A 20,236-nucleotide genomic window follows, 5' to 3' on the forward strand; every position below is an offset into this window, starting at 1 on the left:
TCAACAAAATTCTAGCAAACAGAATTCAACAGCACATTAAAAGGATCATATACCATGATCAAGTGGGGTTTATCCCAGGAATGCAAGGATTCTTCAATACATGCAAATCAATCAATGTGATAAACCATATTAACAAACTGAAGGAGAAAAACCATATGATCATCTCAATAGATGCAGAAAAAGCTTTCGACAAAATTCAACACCCATTTATGATAAAAACTCTCCAGGAAGTAGGCATAGAGGGAACTTACCTCAACATAATAAAGGCCATATATGACAAACCCACAGCCAACCTGATCTCAACGGTGAAAAACTGAAACCATTTCCACTAAGATCAGGAACAAGATAAGGTTGCCCACTCTTACAACTATTACTCAACATAGTTTTGGAAGTTCTACCCACAGCAATCAGAGAAGAGAAAGAAACAAAAGGAACTGAAGTTGTAAGAGAAGAAGTAAAGCTGTCACTCTTTGCAGATTACATGATACTATACATAGAGAATCCTAAAGATGCTACCAGAAAACTACCAGAGCTAATCAATGAATCGGGTAAAGTAGCAGGACACAAAATTAATGCACAGAAATCTCTTGCATTCCTATACACTAATGATGAAAAATCTGAAAGAGAAATTAAGGACACACTCCCATTTACCACTGCAACAAAAAGAATAAAATATCTAGGAATAAACCTACCTAAGGAGACAAAAGACCTGTATGCAGAAAACTATAAGACACTGATGAAAGAAATTAAAGATGATACAAACAGATGGAGAGATATACCATGTTCTTGGATTGGAAGAATCAACATTGTGAAAATGACTCTAGTACCCAAAGCAATCTATAGCTTCAATGAAATATCTATCAAACTACCAATGGCATTTTTCACACAACTAGAACAAAAAGTTTCACAATTTGTATGGAAACACAAAAGACCCCGAATAGCCAAAGCAATCTTGAGAACGAAAAACAGAGCTGGAGGAATCAAGCTCCCTGAATTCAGACTATACTACAAAGCTACAGTAATCAAGACAGTATGGTACTGGCACAAAAACAAAATAGAGATCAATCGAACAGGACAGAAAGCCCAGGGATAAACCCATGCACATATGGTCACCTTATTTTTGATAAAGGAGGCAATAATTTACAATGGAGAAAAGACAGCCTCTTCAATAAGTGGTGCTTGGAAAACTGGACAGGTACATGTGAAAGAATGAAATTAGAACACTTCCTAACACCATACACAAAAATAAACTCAAAATGTATTAAAGACCTAAATGTAAAGCCAGACACTATAAAACTCTTAGAGGAAAACATAGGCAGAACACTCTATAACATAAATCACAGCACGATCCTTTTTGACCCACCTCCTAGAGAAGTGGAAATAAAACCAAAAATAAACAAATGGGACCTAATGAAACTTAAAGCCTTTTGCACAGCAAAGGAAACCATAAACAAGACGAAAGGACAACCCTCAGAATGGGACAAAATATTTGCAAATGAAACAACTGACAAAGGATTAATCTCCAAAATATACAAGTAGCTCATGCAGCTCAATATCAAAAAAACAAACAACCCAATCCAAAAATGGGCAGAAGACCTAACCAGACATTTCTCCAAAGAAGATATACAGATTGCCAACAAACACATGAAGGGGTACTCAACATCACTAATCGTTAGAGAAATGCAAATCAAAACTACAATGAGGTATCACCTCACACCAGTCAGAATGGTCATCATCAAAAAATCTACAAACAATAAACGCTAGAGAGGGTGTGGAGAAAAGGGAATCCTCTTGCACTGTTGGTGGGAATGTCAATTGATACAGCCACTATGGAGAACAGTATGGAGATTCCTTAAAAAACTAAAAGTAGAACTACCATATGACCCAGCAATCCCACTATTGGGCATATATCCTGAGAAAACCATAATTCAAAAAGATTCATGTATCCCAATGTTCATTGCAGCACTATTTAAAATAGCCAGGACATGGAAACAACTTAAGTGTCCATCGCCAGATTAATGGATAAAGAAGATATGGCACATATATACAATGGATTATTATCCATAAAAAGGAACGAAATTGAGTTATTTGTAGTGAGGAGGATGGATCTAGAGTCTGTCATACAGAGTGAAGTCAGAAAGAGAAAAACAAATACCGTATTCTAACACATATATATGGCATCTAAAAAAATAATGGTCTGATGAACCTAGGGGCAGGACAGGAATAAAGACGTAGATGTAGAGAATGGACTTGAGGACACGGGGAGGGGGAAGGGTGAGCTGGGACGAAGTGAGAGAGTGGCATGGACATATATACACTACCAAATGTGAAATAGATAGCTAGTGGGAAGCAGCTGCATCACATGGGCAGATCAGCTCAGTGCTTTGTGACCACCTAGAGGGGTGGGAAAGAGAGGGTGGGAGGGAGATGCAAGAGGGAGGGTATATGGGGATATATGTATACATATAGCTGATTCACTCTGTTATAAAACAGCAGAAACTAACACAACATTGTAAAGCAACTATATGCCAACAAAGATGTTAAAAAATAAAATAAAATGTCGATTATTATAATATTCTTTAGATCGTGTTCTTTGTCAACTATTTACATTCATTATTTAAATTTTAAAAGATATTAACTTATTGATAACATTGTGCGAGGGGTATATAACTTTTCAAAGTCCTTTTAGGGTTACACAAGCAAAAATATTTAGAAGACCATACCTCTAAATACTACGTTACACTGCTTCCTCAATAAGAATCTTGCTTATTTTGTTTAAATGTGCACAGGGGTTCAGACACAAAATAAACATATGGATTGAGCAGATGAAAATGGAGATCGCAATTACTTCCCAATTGCTGAGCTCAATGGAATTTAAGTTATGAAGATCGTGATGCTATTTGGCATAATGAAGTCACAATTTCAGAAGAGATTCAGACTTTGATGTGATAATTCTGAATCACGCATTAGTTTCAGTGGGTGGCAGAGAGTGTAGAGTTCAAACGCTAGGATATCTGAATTACCAGGAAATTGCCACATCACTGTAGCTCAATTTCAAGAAAAACTGATTAAGCTTAAGGAGTTATGCCCACCAAAAGGACATAGGTAGTATCCAATCTTGGGAATTTTTTGGAGACAAATATGAAGCAGAACTAAGGTAATATTTTTATTATGTGAAAAAAAAACCCAACCAGTGTATTTAGTGCCGCTTAATGTATGTTACCAAAAATAAATATATCTACACCAGACTAGATGTGGTATGTTTTGTACAATTGGATTTCCGAATACTGATATTTGTCATCCCCACAGAAAGTGTATTGTTTTTTGTTTTTTTAAAACGAAAGCATATTTGAAAATAAAGTCAGATGGAAAATTCATTTTTTAAATTCCCGTTTTGTCAGTTTCTCTGATTAAAAAATGGTCACGTCACCCCTTTTCGGCCCCACTTATTCCAGTACCCCCTTGCCCAGAGCTGGGCTAAGTAAATAGGAGTTTGGTTTTATGCCTGAGGCACTTAGACACTTCAGAAGGTGGCATAACCTGTCTCACCTGGACGGCAGGGTCTGGCTCTAGTTCACAGTGCTCTTTCTTACTGTATCCAGGTTCCCTCCCAGAGGACTCACCAGACCTGGGTCGCCCTCGGTTTCCCTCTCCTCTCCAGGTGACTAAACTCTTTTTTTTGTACCAGTTAATTTTTCCAACTACTAATAGAATAAAGGCAGTTTTCTTAAAAAAAAACAAAACAAAACATGGGGCTTCCCTGGTGGCGCAGTGGTTGAGAATCTGCCTGCTAATGCAGGGGACACGGGTTCAGGCCCTGGTCTGGGAGGATCCCACATGCCGTGGAGCAACTAGGCTCATAAGCCACAACTACTGAGCCTGAGTGCCTGGAGCCTGTGCTCCGCAACAACAGAGGCCGCGATAGTGAGAGGCCCGCGCACCGCGATGAAGAGTGGCCCCCGCTTGCCACAACTAGAGAAAGCCCTCGCACAGAAATGAAGACCCAACACAGCAAAAATAAATTAATAAAAAACAACAACAACAAAAAAAACCCAACTACCTGGTTCTACAAAGATGTATCTGCTATGATTAACTTGACCACCATGGGGATATAAAGTTGAATATAGAATTAAAATAGATGATGTTTTGAATTGTTCAGGATGTGAATTACTGGCATTCTTGTTGGAGTGGTCAGACTGCTTTTTGACCAAAATAGGCCTAGAGCTATGAGTTTATAGTTACATAAATTGAAAAAATCAGACTTTTGCTTTGTTGCTAAAAATTCCTGCATTTTATTGTAATCAGTAAGACCACCAATGTAAATTTCTGATTGCAAGGCACAATGCTGAACAAAACGTGAATGTCCTTGGTCTCCAGCCGCTGAAAGAAATAATATTCTGTAAGATGCACAGGGATCAACCTGTGATGTTGGGTTTCTGAGTTCTCAACCTCTAAGCCATGCAGCTAACTTGAAAAGAGAGTAAGAATGAATGAATGCAGGTGAGGAAAGGACACCTCTATATTTCAGGTTTTTTTTTTTTTTTTTTTGCGGTACAGGGGCCTCTCACTGTTGTGGCCTCTCCCGTTGCGGAGCACAGGCTCTGGATGCGCAGGCTCAGCAGCCATGGCTCACGGGCCCAGCCGCTCCGCGGCATGTGGGATCTTCCCGGACTGGGGCATGAACCCGTGTCCCCTGCATCGGCAGGCAGACTCTCAACCACTGCGCCACCAGGGAAGCCCTATATTTCAGTTTTAGGAACCACTGTGCCACCGCAACCAAAGCAGTATCTGGCAGAAAATAGAAACCTAATCTCAAATGATCTATAAACAAGAAACTACTGAGCCCAAAGAGAACAGGTAGTATTTAGGTTCCACAAGAAATCTGTTTTGTTTGGCACTGCTACTTTATGCTAGGCATGTGGCAGAGCGAAGTGAAAACAAGGCTGTGGCTCTCACAGAAAAACACTGGAAATCCAGAAGATGAGCATTTCTCATGGTTCACAGAGGGAAAGAAGTTATTAGGGACATTAAATGATTTTTAAAACCTTCAAGTGTCAATTCACAGCCAAATGAAATTCAAGTACCAGACAAGTTGTCATGCAGTTTATTAAGAATTCTTCCAAGTCTTCAGCTCTATCACCGCCCAAATAACCACAACAATAATGATAACCATGACTCACATAGTTTCTCTTCCTTCCCTCATCTTTGGCCACTGTCCCTAACATGCCCTATGTTACAGCCCAACAGACAGGTGCTTAAAAGAACTGAAAGGGGATCTCCGGGGGAAGAGCAAAGCAGGCAGAGTAGTGGGAGCCTTAAGAGCTAAAAGGCAAGTTATCAGAGAGAAGTCAGAGAGGTGATGGGGGCCAGATAATGTAGGGCAGTTGTACAACTCCAGGAGGTTGTTCACCTTGAATTCTGCATGACTGATGCTCCCCTGGAGTTGTGTGATGCAATGATACTGACTGAGGGCCCTGAAGGTTGTATGGATGATGGTTTTTATACTGAGGGAGATGGGAAAACTTGGAGAGGAGAGATGTGAACATTTAAAAGATCCCTTTTGCTTCTCTATGGAGAATAGCCTGCCGGGGCATAGGGATGCAGCAAGGTTGCTAATAAGGAGCTGGAAGGATAATCCAGGCAGGAGTTGAGGTGACTTGAGCCAGGTAGTGGCTGTGGAGGTGGTGAGCACCGGCTGGATTATGTGTATGTTTTGACAGGAGAGATGGTTAAGATTTCTGACAGATCAGTTATGGTATGGAGGAGAAAAAGAAGAGTAAAGGACAACCCAAGGTCTTTGGCTGGAGCAACCGGAAGAATGAAGTTGTTATTTACTAAGATGGGGAGGGCTGGGAGAGCAGCAGGTGTGGGGCAATACCAGGGTAGTAACTGTTATGCTTGACACACCTTGTAGACACTCAAGTGGAAATAACTAGAAGGTGGTGTGTGTGCGTGTGTGTACCACAAGCATACGTGTGTATGCAAGTCCAGAGTTCAGAAGCTGTGCAGGCTTGAGACGCACATTGGTAGATGTCAGTGCCTGGTGGTATCTCAAGTCATGAGCCTAAATTAGGTCACCAAAAAGAGGAGAGATCCAAGGACTGAGCCCTGGGACACACCACCTTTTAGAGAGATACGAGGAGGAAACATCAAACGAGGCTGAAAGTAAGTGGCCAAAGTAGAAGGAAGACCTACCTGGAAGCCTAGAGAGTTTATCTTGGGAGGAGGGAGTGATTAAATGTGGCAAATGCTGCAGGATGTACAGTCAGGGGAAAAGTGAGAACTTCCCATGGAATTCAGCAACATTCATGACGATCCCTGGCGACCTGGAAAACAGTAGCTTTGCTTGAGAGTTTGGAGCAAGGACTTTGGATATGAGTCAGAAGCTCGGGGAAGTGGAATAAAATTGGGGATGAAATACAGATTTAAGAGTCATCAGTACTAAAAAAAAAAACAAAACAAAGAGTCATCAGTACTTACATGGCCACAATCAAGTATGAGGTTTCCCAGAGAAAATGTATAGTATGTTGAGGAAAGAGGGTTGAGACTAGAATCCCGTGGAATACCAATATTTAAGGGGTCAGGAGAAGAAAAGGATAGACGAGAGTGTGGCCAGAGTGGTAGAAACCTGACCAAAACAGAGCAGTGTTTTAGAAACCAAAAGAAAAGAGAGTGCTATCGATGAAGGAGAAATCATCAAGGATGAAAGCCTTCCACTGCAGGGCACAGCCAAGTATTGTATTTCCTTCTGCACAATCCCATGTCTCTGCTCCTATAGAACATAGTATTTATGGGCTATAGTAGATCTATCAGTTTCAAAGGCTAAAGGAAGGAAGGGCATCCCCCAGCTACCTCACCCCTCCAGTGGGGTAGTTCTGAGTCATATGTTATGCACTAGTTCCCATATTTGCCTGTGAAATTAAGCTCCAGTTACCCACAATGGTAGCTGGATTTACTTTACCTTTAGTGGCCACCATCCTTTCCCTGAACCACCATCCCACTCCTCCACTCTTCCATGCCTTTCCCAAATATAAGATTTGTGCTCAAATCCTTGTCTCAGGCTCTGCCTCTGTGCTTATCTGTCTATCTCTCCACTGACCTATGAGCACTTTAAACATATGCATGCAGTCTTCCCTTTCCAGTTCCTGGTGAACTATGTGGTCCATAGAACATGCGTCTAAATGTTTGTTGGATGGAAGCACTTACATTTGCATAATGCATTATGGCTTCCAAAATTCTTTCAAATACATTACCTCATTTACCCCATAAAACTGTTCTACCCCTTCCCCCAGGTATTATTATTCCTATTGTAAAAGTGAGGAAAGAGAAGCAAAAAGGGTTTAAGAAACTTGCTGAAGACCACACAGTTATTAAATAAAATAGCCAGGGCTTGAAAAACAAGTCTTCAGATCTAAGTTTGGTGCCCTTAAAGAAGCATCTACATATGGAAGAAAGAAAATGTTTTTATAATTTAAATTTTAAATAATTTAAAATTATACATGTTGGGAAATTTGAAGTTCTAGGAAAACCTCATTATATTTGACTGTTCATTGGAATGAAAAGTGCATGGCTAGATTTTAGTAACTCCACCATGCTATCTATAATCATCTATCTCTGGCAAAATACTGATACTAAGTACCTCAAAGAAAGAGTACTGAATAATTTTCCCGAGTGAATTCACAATTCAATAGGAGAAATTCAGAGTATATATTTCACCAAGATCTTGAGACTACAATTTTGCTGCTAATACACTGAAGTGGTTGCTCTCAGCAACCAAAGCTAGGAAAGCAAATAAGATACTAGGAAAAGGAAGAGGAAAATGAAAGAATGAATAGCTGAAGTTTCTTTCATGGCAGCAGAGATCTCTTTAGACCCACAGAAAAACTATTTCTTAACGACTTTCCATATACGATTTCAGACAAGGTAAAGGATTAGTCAGAAAGCTCAGAATGACTGATGGACCTTGACTTTTAGCTCTCTGAGTTCTCACAACTCAACTACGGAAACCTGTACAAATGTTTATTTTAAAAACCTCTGAAGAATAGTTCCCACAGCACTATCACGTTAGCACATTATTTACTTTACAGGAGCTGGCATCAATATAAGATAGAAAGGATAAGACGACTGGGTATCCTTCTGTATGAAAACAAAATATCTTTGGAGTTATGACTGATTTAAAAGATGCTATGAGAAGATGAATTGAATTTACAGAGCTGTGAGCTGGGAAAAGCAGCTGTTACAAAGTTGTGAGTTTTGGCTTGACTCAGTCTGAAAAGACATTTTGAAAACTCTTGTGAGAAGGGGGCTGTAACAGAGGGTAGCATTCAAGGATTAAGAATTGAATCCCAGGATGGTCCCAGGATGAAGACAGAGCCAGGGGGACTGATTTAAAACAACTTTGGAATTATCTTCCTGAACCTCAGTTTCCTAATTTATAAAATGAAGATGATCATACCTCAGAGATTTACTCTGGAAGCAAAGTGAGCTAACAGCTGTGAAAGCACTTTGGAAAGGAGAATGGGGTCCATAATGTAAAAGGGGGTTACTGTTTTCTTGGGGCAAATGATTTGACAAGCTGGAAGGAGAAGACTAAGATGGGAGTCAACTTTTAATCATCATTTGTTTCACGGGCTAAGTTGGCACCTGTCACCCAATACAGGTTCACAGTGCTGAATGCCTACCCCAGAACACCTCTCCGCTTCCTCTGTGCCAAGTGGGACCCTTCCTCTTTCACACATCCAGAACTCCTTTATGTGATTGACTCTACTTCTGCTCCATTGACATTTAACCTGTGTTCCTCTATAGTTTCTGTCTGACAGCGTGTTTGGATGGAGTCACTAATGTTCTTTTTACGTTGTTTCTCACATATAGGTATACCAGATTAGGTTTAACACTCCTTAAAGGTAGGAAGCATGATAGGTATTACTATTATTATTATTACTACTACTACTAGAAAGTACCTTGCAAAGCATCAAGCCCAAACCAGGGTTTCTCAAAAGCAGCACTATTGACATTTGGGACCACACAGATTTTTGCTGTGGGAAGCTGCCCTGTGCATTGCAGGATGTTTAACAGCACAGTGGGTCTCTACCTGCTAAATGCCAGTAGCAACTCTTTCTGTCCCCAGAGTTGTGACAACCAAAATGTTCACAGACATTGCCAAATGTTCCCAGGTGGAGGCTGCAAAGTCATCTCTGCAAAGTCAAAGGCTGCAAAGTCATTCCATAACAGACATAATAACAGTCATCCATCCACACTAGATGGATGTAAACCAATATTATGGTCATTGTAATTAATTTTTTCAGATTACCTGGAATAATGCTCAGAACTGAGTAGGTACTCAATGAATATTTACTGAATAAATGAAAAAATGAGAAAAGGACTTCATTAGTTATATTCATAACTGGCCCTACAGCATAAACCCTTATATGATTAAGATGATATTATAATATATATATATATATATATTTTTTTTTTTTTTAGCTGTGCTGTGTGGCATGTAGGATCTTAGTTCCCCGACCAGGGATCGAACCCGTGCCCCCTGCAGTGGAAGCGCAGAGTCTTAACCACTGGACTACCAGGGAAGTCCCTAGAAATTATATTCTTATGCTTACACAAAGATCACAGTTAACAGTAGCTTTCTCCCTAGCACATGACCTATGAATACATCTATGATGGTCAGCATCCTGCTTATCCATCAAGCATGAGACAGAAAAATTATTTCAAATTCTAGGAAAATATTGCATCAAACACCAATTATCAGACCCATTTTCAGAGAATTAATTCTACATGGGAAAATATAGTACAATCAAGAATTATAAAAAAAGACTGACAAATAGAGAATCTCAGATGAGTGTACTTAGGAAATGTCTGTTCTCTTAAAACGTAAGTTTTTTAATATAAATGTTTCATCAATCTTCCAAGATCTTTTCCAAAGTCATCAATCTTTTCCAAGATCAGAAGATTTGTACTATCTTCTGATATTTGGGGAACCTATGTGAGGTGGCATTTCATCTGGAGCTATTAAAGAATACTGATGTTACTTTGATCTTTAAGAACTGATACTTTTGGACCATCGTGTTAAGGAATACTGATGATGTTTTTTATTTTCAAATTTTCTCAGTGGATTCTTAAATCCTGTATCAGCAGGCAACATTTTCCAAATGAGCACTAATAAAGTGTTCTTATCAAAACAGGGGCAAATGTAGCTGAAAAAGAAAAGAATCAAGGGGCTTCTCTTTCAGATACACTCACTCATCCTTCTGGTGGCTTAGTGCTATATACAATCTTTTGGAGGGAATCGTAATTTAGCAGCAGACCTCCACTAAACAGTGTGTGAACAAGAAATTAAACAAACTTCTACTTTTGGCTAGGAGGTAGTAACCTGTGATAAGTCAGTGCCAACCCCCATCAAGTCAAAGTAGAAAAGCCAGATAAAGCACAAGAAACATCTGTTCAAAGGCCTCTGAGAGCTGATGCGACCATCAGGAGGTAAGTGGCTGAGATCCCAGAGAGAAGACAAGTGTAGAACAAACAGTCTACATTCTATGGATGCTTTTTCCCCTTGGATCTTGCCAATTCTTGGCATGGTGCTAGAAACTGAGAACCTGGACACAGGGCCACTTCAAAGAGGGAGAGAAGCCAGTAGAGCTTTCGGCAATCCCAGGGGGGTGGAGAGACAAAATCAGAGTTTTGGTGCTGCCAGAGGAGCAGGGTATCAATGGGCCAAGGACGTAGTGGGGACGGAGACACAGAGAAGTGGGCCTGTCACACGGAAGGATTTCCCCTCAAGGCATTTACGGTAAAGAGCAAGAAACTAAAGGGTAGAAAACCTCTGCAAAGCCGAGTGGAAATCCAGCAATCTTATTCTGAGAAGGAAAACATTACCACTAGGGACCGCCAAGGAGGAGCAGAAGGCAGTAAACACCTTGGTTTCGCAGTAAGGCTCACTGGAGAAGTGCACCCTCAGAATGGAAACAAACCAGAGAGAGATGGAGCCTTACCAACACTCCTTATAAACAACAAGCAAAACCAGCTCAGTCTCTGACTGGATCAAAGTGGTCTGTTCCCACTCTACGTGTCTGCCCTGTTGCCCCCTGCTGTCAGCCAACAGCCTTTAGATCCTTCAAGTTTAGCCTCAACTGCAGAGAGCTGCCTCACCCAAGGGCACACCCTTCCCAGGAAGGACCACAACCAGTGGCTGATTGTGGGGATATAAAGACCCGGCTGTCTGGACCCAACGTGGAACAACTCCTTCAGGCCACATGTGCCCCAGAGCTCCCCGTGGATTTAGCCAAGCTTCAGTGTGCCTGGATCACATTTCAACTTCTACCTCTACCCAATCCTGCTTTCTCTCCCTCCTTTACAAGTGCTGATACTTAATAAATACCCTGTACAACAAACCCCATCTCAGTGGCTGCTTCTGGAAGACCCAGCTTGTGACAGTTGCAGAAGTGGTCCAAGAAAGCAGGGGATACGATGGGGTTATTGATCTGGATTACTCACTGCTGGGATGGCAGCGAAGTTGCCATCGTTGATGGAAGGTAGAGATAGACAAGCCCTGGTATAAGGGGGTGGTCCAACTGCTAAAACCCTTAACAGAGGTGAATTGGAATAGTCCACCTATGGAAAGGAATGCACTGAATGGGGTAATTTACCAAGTGTTTGAGAAGTAACTATAAGGACAGTGACTTGGATGGCTTTCAGCTAAGCTCAATTTCCTAGAAAAAGATAACTCAAAGCTCCAGGCAACTGTAACTCATGTGTGAAAGCCAAAGGGCCTTCCTCATAATTTAGAAAGAGGTTCTTACATACTGTACCAGGAGAGTCTAGAAAACTGAGGATCAGAAAATCTTGATAATGTAGACCCATTAAAATTAAAACCTTCTATTCCATAACAGACATAATAAAAGAAAGGAAAGGCAAGCCACACAGAGAGTACATATATCCAACAGATGACTTATATCCAGAATGCCTAAAGAACCACAAGTCGAGAATAAAAAGACAAACTACCCAATCAAAAATGGGCAAGGGCTTCCCTGGTGGAGCAGTGGTTGAGAGTCCGCCTGCCGATGCAGGGGACGCGGGTTCGTGCCCCGGTCCGGGAAGATCCCACATGCCGTGGAGCGGCTGGGCCCGTGAGCCATGGCCACTGAGCCTGCGCGTCCAGAGCCTGTGCTCCGCAACGGGAGAGGCCACAACAGTGAGAGGCCCACGTACCGCAAAAAAAAAAAAAAATGGGCAAAATATTTTGACACTTGCACTTAAGTTTCTTGCACTTCACAGAAAAGGATATTTAAGTAACCAAAACATTTTGAAAATTCAATCCAATTCATTAGGAAAATTCCACTTAAAATGCAAAGAGATACCACAATACTATCATCAGAATTGCTAAAATGAAAAAGACTGGCAATACCAAGTGTTGGGGAGGATCTGAAGCAACTGCAACTTTCACCCGCAGCTGGGAGAAGTATAAATTGAAACAACCACTTTAAAAAACTTTTTTGCTGAACAAATACATAACCATGTTCCATCAAAGACATGTACAAGAATAGTCACGGCATCACCATTCACAGTAGCTGGAAACAACTCAAATGTCTATCAACAGTAGAACAGAAAAATATACTGTGATGGAAAATATATTAGAATACCATAAAAATGAGAATGAATGAACCACAAGAAGATGAAAATACAGTGAACCTCTCAAACATAATGTTGAGCAAATGAAGTTCAACACAAAAGGCATGCATACTGTACGATTCGATTGATATCAAGTTCAGAAGTTGGCAGAATTACCTAAGCTGACAGAAGTCTGCATAGAGGTCTCTTTTGGGAGGATCAGGTCACTGGGAGGGGGCTTGTGTTTCTGGGATGCTGTTAATATTCTATTTCTTGATCTGGGTCCTGGTTACATGGGTCTGGTCACTTTGTTAAAATTTGTTGTACTGTACACATTATTTGTATAATTCCTTTCATGGATGGTATACTTCAATAAAAAACTTTTAAAAATGCAACAAAATGCAGACACCTACATTGCTTTTCTTTTTCCTGCTGCGGTGAGAAGCAAATCCTGCTGACATTGTTGTTTTCACTTTGGTTTCTAAACTGGGAGCATTTGAGGAATTCGGGCCAGGAGGCATTCACCATCCCCAGGACTGATTCACAGCCCTCTTTTGCAGACTCACAGAAGGACCTACAGGGCAGGAGTCCATGACTAGAAGAAAAGAGAAAGGTGAAAATTAATGTTTTTACAGACTATTTCTCAAAATAATAATTAAGCTAAAGAAAAGTTGTCCACCAGTGCTGCAATATTATCTTAATTTATATTTACTACAGTCAACAACTTGAACTTCTACCTTCAACACTATAACAAGGATTTCAGCCACCCTACTGTCATGATTCTAGAGGGAATAAGCTAGTTCCATAACACATCATCTAACTGTCTCTTGTGGAAGCATTTATCCCAAATGACTTTTTTTTTTGAGATTTCTTATGCTAAAGTAAATCTGTCAACCAAGACAGAGCTCTACTTACTATCAAAAGGAGTAAATTAACATGCAAATGAATGCCCCCAAAATGGAAAGGCAGAAGTAGGTCACAAAATAGGTTAATCTCATTTCTTTATCATCCCTTTGAGAAATTCAAAGTACCTCTGAGAGGCAGCCAGAGAGAAAGCTGTTCCTTAGCCTCCACTGCCTCCCTGGAAAGGAAAATATTATACAAACAAATGGCAACTCTGAAAACTTGTACAGTTATTTATCTTTTCATTTCTATGTTATCTTCTGCAAAATAGAAAAACACAAACAACTGTCCATTAGCAGTAAAGTAATGATGCCCTGGAGTTTGTCTTTATTCATCTGACATTCAATCAAACACTCCTGGATCTGCAGCTCTGTGTCTGGGGACAGGGATGCTGCAATGTCAAGGCCACGGACTTGTTCTCTTGCAGACCCAGGCGGCTTTTTCTGCTTTGCAGCTATAGACTGCATCTCTCACCCTGGCTGGTCATCTAGCAAAGGCATCTCAAATGATTTTAAGAAAACTGGGAAAGAAAATATACATGTCAGTCAAAGCAAAGCACACACTTCACAAATGTAGGGTCAATAAGCTATTGCAGAATCACACAGTATCAGATCTGTAAGAAACCTTAAACAACGCCTCATTCAAATCCTCCATTTAAGATAACTTCAGGGAGATTCTGAGACACACATAGCTTCCTAATGGAAGAAGCGGGAAGAGAATCCAGATGTTTTAACTTTCAATCCACGCTTTAGCTACTGTTGCATATCATCTATTCTCATATAAGGATCTAATAATTAGGCTTTAAGAACTTTAAAGCGTAATTATAATTCCCCATTCAAATTTCTATAGATCACAGAAACATAATGGGATGCGCCAGTCACTGAGTTAAAATAGAAGTGATTGAGTCTGTGAAAGAATCTTGAGAGTGAGATCTTGTTATATGAAAATGTGAGAAAGGGGTACTCAACAGTTACATTCAGATACAAACACTTTTGACCTTCTCAGAAACTCGCCTTAAAACTGGGTATCTTTTAGAATCCTGATATTCACATGACTACATTAATATGTAGCTAAATTTGTTAGTGAAGATGTAGAAAGATGTTTTGCATTTGAAAGAATTCGCTTTAGAACATAAAATATGAATTAGTCCAGGCAAGTGTTTCAGTGTAAAGAGGACACCTGACTGCCATTCAGGAAATATATTAGATGTTCATAGGATGGAAAGTATCACTTAAATAACATTTTTTAAAAAGATTTCCTTTCCTAGATCTTATTCCAAAGACGTTAGAGACTATATTTTCTCAAATGAAACTGGGGATCATGGTTGAGGAATGTGGAGAACACAGAATTCCTATGCAGATGCTTATACTTCGCTAGGCTCTAAGTGCTACTAACATGCATTAACTCATTTCTTTCTCACTACAGCACTATAGTACTGTACTGTACCATAGATACCATTACTATCATCCCTAATACATGCAAAAGGAAACTGAAGCACAGGAAATATAAGAGACTTGTCCAAGATCACTGAGGTAGTGAGTATCACAGCCAGCATTTGAACCCAGGCAGACTGATTCAAGGACTATGTATGCTCCAAAAGCATAGCTCAAGGTTAGCTCGAAACTTGATATGTACTTTCCCATGGACCAACCATAGACACAGTGGTTGGGTTCTCCCTTCACTCTCCAAACTCCTAGTTATCCTTCAATGAGTCAGTATTTGCCTAAGGGGCTAAGGAACACTAGGAAAGGGTGAAGGCATTTCTCTTTCTTTTCCAGGTGTGAGACAGCCCACAACAAAGCTACAAGATAAGCTAGGCTTGGCTTCAGCATTCTTCCTTGCCACCTAGTCCCTGACCTGTGTACTGACACCATCCTGTCCAACGCCACTCCAGCACCCCACCTGGTCAGCCACCTCCACAAGAGCATTACTTGCTCCTTTGCTTCCCTTCCTACAATCAAAACTACGTTCCCCAAGTGAGCTGATCACAATGAGACTTTCAAAGAAAAGAGAGGAAGATAACACAGAGCAGTACATAATAATAGATGGACACTTAACCCTCCCAGAGGTTTCTGGCATCATTAGAAGATTGCTTGCTGGATCTGTACATCAAAATTCATTCCTTAACACAATGCTTCTCAGAGGAGGGGTGATAATCCCACCAGCTTTGCTCAATTTCAAAAGGTAACATTTTTTTTCTCGAGACTTGTTCTGGGAATATAGAGAGACATTAAAATACCATTAGGCTTTCCATTCTAAAAATAGGGCCTAAGAAAAATGTCTAGAGTGTTTCCAAATAGCTCTCTTAAAGAGGTGTAACCAACCAAGACCCATAGGCTTTAAACTGCTGGACGAGGACATGTGAAATAGTGATAGAGTATTAATAACCAGCAGCCCTTTCACACACTGAGCAGAATGAAGAGCCATTTGTTCTTGCTTTGCATGAAATTCAAGTGCCTACGAGGGATTGAAGCATTTTGCTTTTCATCACGTGGAATGGTGCCGTGAGACAGACCACACTATTTTGAAATATAAGTGCTGATAGCCAAGCAACAAGCAGACTGACATCTTGAAAACAGTGCTCAGCACAGTGGAGGGGCCAGACTGGGCTACCGGGGTACTATTTTAGGAAAGATGGTTACTTTAAGTGATGTGTGAAGTGCATTTGGGGTTGTGCAAAAGTCCCTACAACATTTCAACTCAAGCTTAAGCTGAAAATTCTTTCCTCACCTCTGTAATTATGTGTTGAAACAAATACATAGGAACAAATATAAAGAATTCTATTATACAGTAATAGTGAGGTTTCTAGGGGATTTTCACTAGGAAGGCTACTCAAATTATTTATCTACAAAAAAATTGTAAATTTTACCTATATAATTTTTTTTTGTAGACAAAGATGTTTATTTTAAAATTATTTTTTTTCACATCTTTATTGGAGTATAATTGCTTTACAATGGTGTGCTAGTTTCTGCTGTATAACAAAGTGAATCAGCTATAGGTATACATACATCCCTATATCTCCTCCCTCTTGCATCTCCCTCCCACCCTCCCTATCCCACCCTTCTAGGTGGTCACAGAGCACCAAGCTGATCTCCATGTGCTATGCAGCTGCTTCCCACTAGCTATCTATTTTACATTTTTACGTATACAATTTTAAGCAAATTTATCTACTAAAATTTCTATATTTATTTACAAAAAATTAGATTTTCTTCCTTATTGTACCCTTTGACCAACATCTCTCCGTTCCCCTCCCCCACAAATTTATAGATTTTTATCAGCAAAACGGTTCTGATAAAGACATAAAGTTAAAATTATTGAATAAGTTACAGCCACAAAGTAGGCTTATATAATAGCTAATGGATTTTTATGTTTTATAAATCACTTTTCTCTAACTTTTTACTTTTTTTATTGAAGTACAGTTGATGTATAATTTTATGTAAGTTACAGGTGTACAATATAGTGATTCACAATTTTAAAGGTTATACTCCATTTATAGTTATTATAAAATATTTGCTATATTTCCCATGTTGTGCAATATATCCCTGTAGCTAATTTTATCTAACTTTTTACTTTAAACTACTTTTAGAGACTTACAGAAAAGTTATAAAAACAATACAGAAAGTTTCCATATAGCCTTTATCCAGGCTCCCCCAAAGCAAACATCTTACATAACTACAGTGTAATTATCAGAACCAGGAAATTAACACTGGTACTAAAGTAAGGATCCTATTCAAACATCACCAAGATCTCCATTTAGGATCCCACACTTCATTTAGTTGTCACTTTTTATTTCTGACAAACTAACCTTTAAGTATATCAGAGAAGCTCAGGATTTAAAACTCTTCTTCCATGGGGCGGGGTGGGGGGAAGAATTTTTGTGACAGGCAGGCTTTAAGATGGCCCCCAATGACCCCACCTCCTGCTATTCATGCCCTGTGTAACCTCCTCCCCTTGAGTGTGAGTTGGCCTAGTGACTTGCTTACAACCAACAGAAGGTAATGGGATGTCACTTCCATCACTAGGGTACATAAGACTGTGACTCCTCTCTCACTAGCAGATGCTCTCCCTTACCAGTTCTCATGAAGCAAGTTGCCATGTTGGGTAGGTCTACATGGCAAGGGCTTGAGCCTGGCCTCTGGCCAACAGCCAGCTAGGAACTGAGGCCCTCCACCCTTAAGGAACTGAAATTCTTCCAACAATCACATGAGGCTGGAAGTGGATCCTTTCCTAGGCAAGCCTTCAGATAAGACTCGAGACCTGGCCAACACCACGAATGCACCCATATGACAGACCCTGAAACAGAGGACCCAGATAAGACACTCCCAGGTTCCAGGTCCACAGAAACTGAGATAATAGTTGGGTGCTGTTTTAAGCTGCCACATCTGTGGAAATTTGTTACGTAGCAATAGGTAACTAATACACTTTTCTTTGATATATCACTTGGTAAGAGGCATGTTACTGAGTTAGATGTATTATTTATTGATGAGACCTACATAATCTTTTGTTTTAAAGAAAGTTGTAAATTTGTCTTTGTTAGGCCAAGCTGTTCAGTGAACAGTGCTCACAAAGTCATAGTCACCGGGAACACCCAGAGCTGCAGATCTCAGTCGTGAAGAGAATGTTAACAATGGAAGGGTCTTGCAAGATAATGTACTACTGTTTCCTCCTTTTACATGCAAGGAAATTGAAACTTAAAAAGATCTCATAGCCAGATGCTATGATGCCAGCCCAGTGCTCCAGAATGTCTCACCTAGCTGACCTCTTCTCACAAACAGGAGTCACAGATAACACAGGAGCATAAATCCACAAATCCTACAGGAGCACAAATTGGTCACCACTGCTGGAAAACACAAAAAACAACAGATGACTTGTTTCCTCTGTGATGGGCCAACGGCATCAGCTTCCTATGTCTGCACTCTCTGGTGGCCTCAAGAGACCTCACAAGAGGTATGGCTTAGTTGGGGTACGAGAGGAGTAGGGAAGAGATGACCTTGGTTCCCAGCTTCATTAGACACGGGGATAGAAAACTGTGCTAGTGAACACTTACATATGTCATTGTCTCACACCAGAAGAGAAATCATGGGAGAAGTCAAGTTACTTTTTGGTCACACTGGTCTGAAACTCTTTAAAAACCAGAGTTTTTCATCATCTTCATTTGTAATAGCCATGGTTCCAGCAGGAAAGAAATGACTCACTGAAGTAGGATTACTGCAGAGTATTTAATGAAAAGGTCACTTATGAAGGTACTGGCAAGGTTTAGAAAAACCAACCAGGGGTAGTGCAGCATGCGGGGACAGGTTGCCGTTAGCATCTCAGATTCAAGGGACAAGGGAAGGAGCAGTTCTTGGGACTCAGAAAGAGCTGTATGCAGAAGGCTGCCTGATAGGAGCCAGAGCTGTCAGAAGCAAAGTTGGGAGCAGAACTCTCACTACCTAACTCCCAACTTAATGGTTTGTACAAGAGCTCGCTCCATCCCTGTTCACATGATCTCCTCCCTATCAGGTCAGCAAATTCTACACGGTTGAATCTTGAAATAATTCCCATATAAAGGCAAAAATCTCGGCAAAACCGCTATGGATGAAAACCCTACAGATAAAGTGTCTCGCTTATATGCCAACAGTAAGATGTCACCCTTAAAATAGAGAAACTTGAGGAAATAACAACAAATAAACACAGCTTGAATTAAGATGAGTGTGAATAATGTAAAACTACACAACCGCCCCTGAAAGAGAATATAAAATTCCATACCCTTCTATCCAACGTGATCCTGATTCTCATTAATACTTGGCATACTTACCAGGGCTCATGGAATAGAGGATTAAAAATCACAGGAAAATTTTCAATTGTTCAATTATTTTTTGCAGCTGTTTTGATTTTTTGCACATCATGAAATGATGCCTTAAATATGGATCTTTGAAGGCACTGAATTACTGGCATTAAATATAAATTCTAGTCACATCCACCTAATACCCATGAATTATTGAGGAGAAAAGTAAACAAACTCCACTGAGCTTGATGAAATATGTGTGCTTGAGACACTGTCAGTGATTTGACAAGGCGTTTTCAGGAAATTTGAGCTCCTGTGGCCTGACTCTCCAGCTTTATGTCTTTGTAAAATAAAAGGAATGTGAGTTATCTGACTGTGTATTACCCACACTTGGAGCCATTCTGGCACATAAATGAAATCTTACTTTTCATTTTATGTCTGTATAATGCCAAAAAGCAGACTAGATCACCCATGTTAAAAAAAATTAAAAAAATAAAAATAAATAGATCACCCATGTTGCCTGAGACTGAAAAGAGAACTGTGATACAATTGACCACCTAAACAGCCAGGTAGTCAGCACAGGTGTAGCCCAAAAGACTGCTGTTTACAGGTTAGCAGATAAAATCAGGGAAGTAAGTAAGTGACAGATGACTTTCCGAATATATGGTTGCTATTAGCAACAAAGACTCTTTTTGCTTTGACTACTGATCTATATAAATTCTTTAAAAATATAGATATGAAAAAATATTAATTCTGTAATGTTTCCATTATTCTCAAATGTGACACAATTAGAGTTCTTGGGACACAGACAAAATCTTCAATAAATAAATTAGCAGTATGTAATAATTCTTCATTTAGAAAAAAATAATAAAATAACCTTATGCTGGCTTTATGTAATTTACAAATTCTTCAAAAAATTGTTTTAAATCAAGTCATATTTTTCAGTTG

The 20,236-nt window shown here is 39.9% G+C and overlaps 1 protein-coding gene across 2 annotated transcripts in view; it reads right to left on the reverse strand.

Moving 5' to 3' along the window:
• CORIN (corin, serine peptidase) overlaps positions 1-20,236 on the reverse strand; it is a 251,717-nt gene that overhangs the window by 140,551 nt on the left and 90,930 nt on the right. For both annotated transcript variants that reach the window (XM_067735885.1, XM_067735884.1), the window contains exon 5: positions 13,032-13,213. In XM_067735885.1, the coding sequence (XP_067591986.1) occupies positions 13,032-13,213 (182 nt within the window). The remainder of the gene's footprint in view (positions 1-13,031; positions 13,214-20,236) is intronic.

Source organism: Pseudorca crassidens, chromosome 4 (assembly GCF_039906515.1).
Source record: "Pseudorca crassidens isolate mPseCra1 chromosome 4, mPseCra1.hap1, whole genome shotgun sequence".
Taxonomy (NCBI): Eukaryota; Metazoa; Chordata; class Mammalia; order Artiodactyla; family Delphinidae; genus Pseudorca; species Pseudorca crassidens.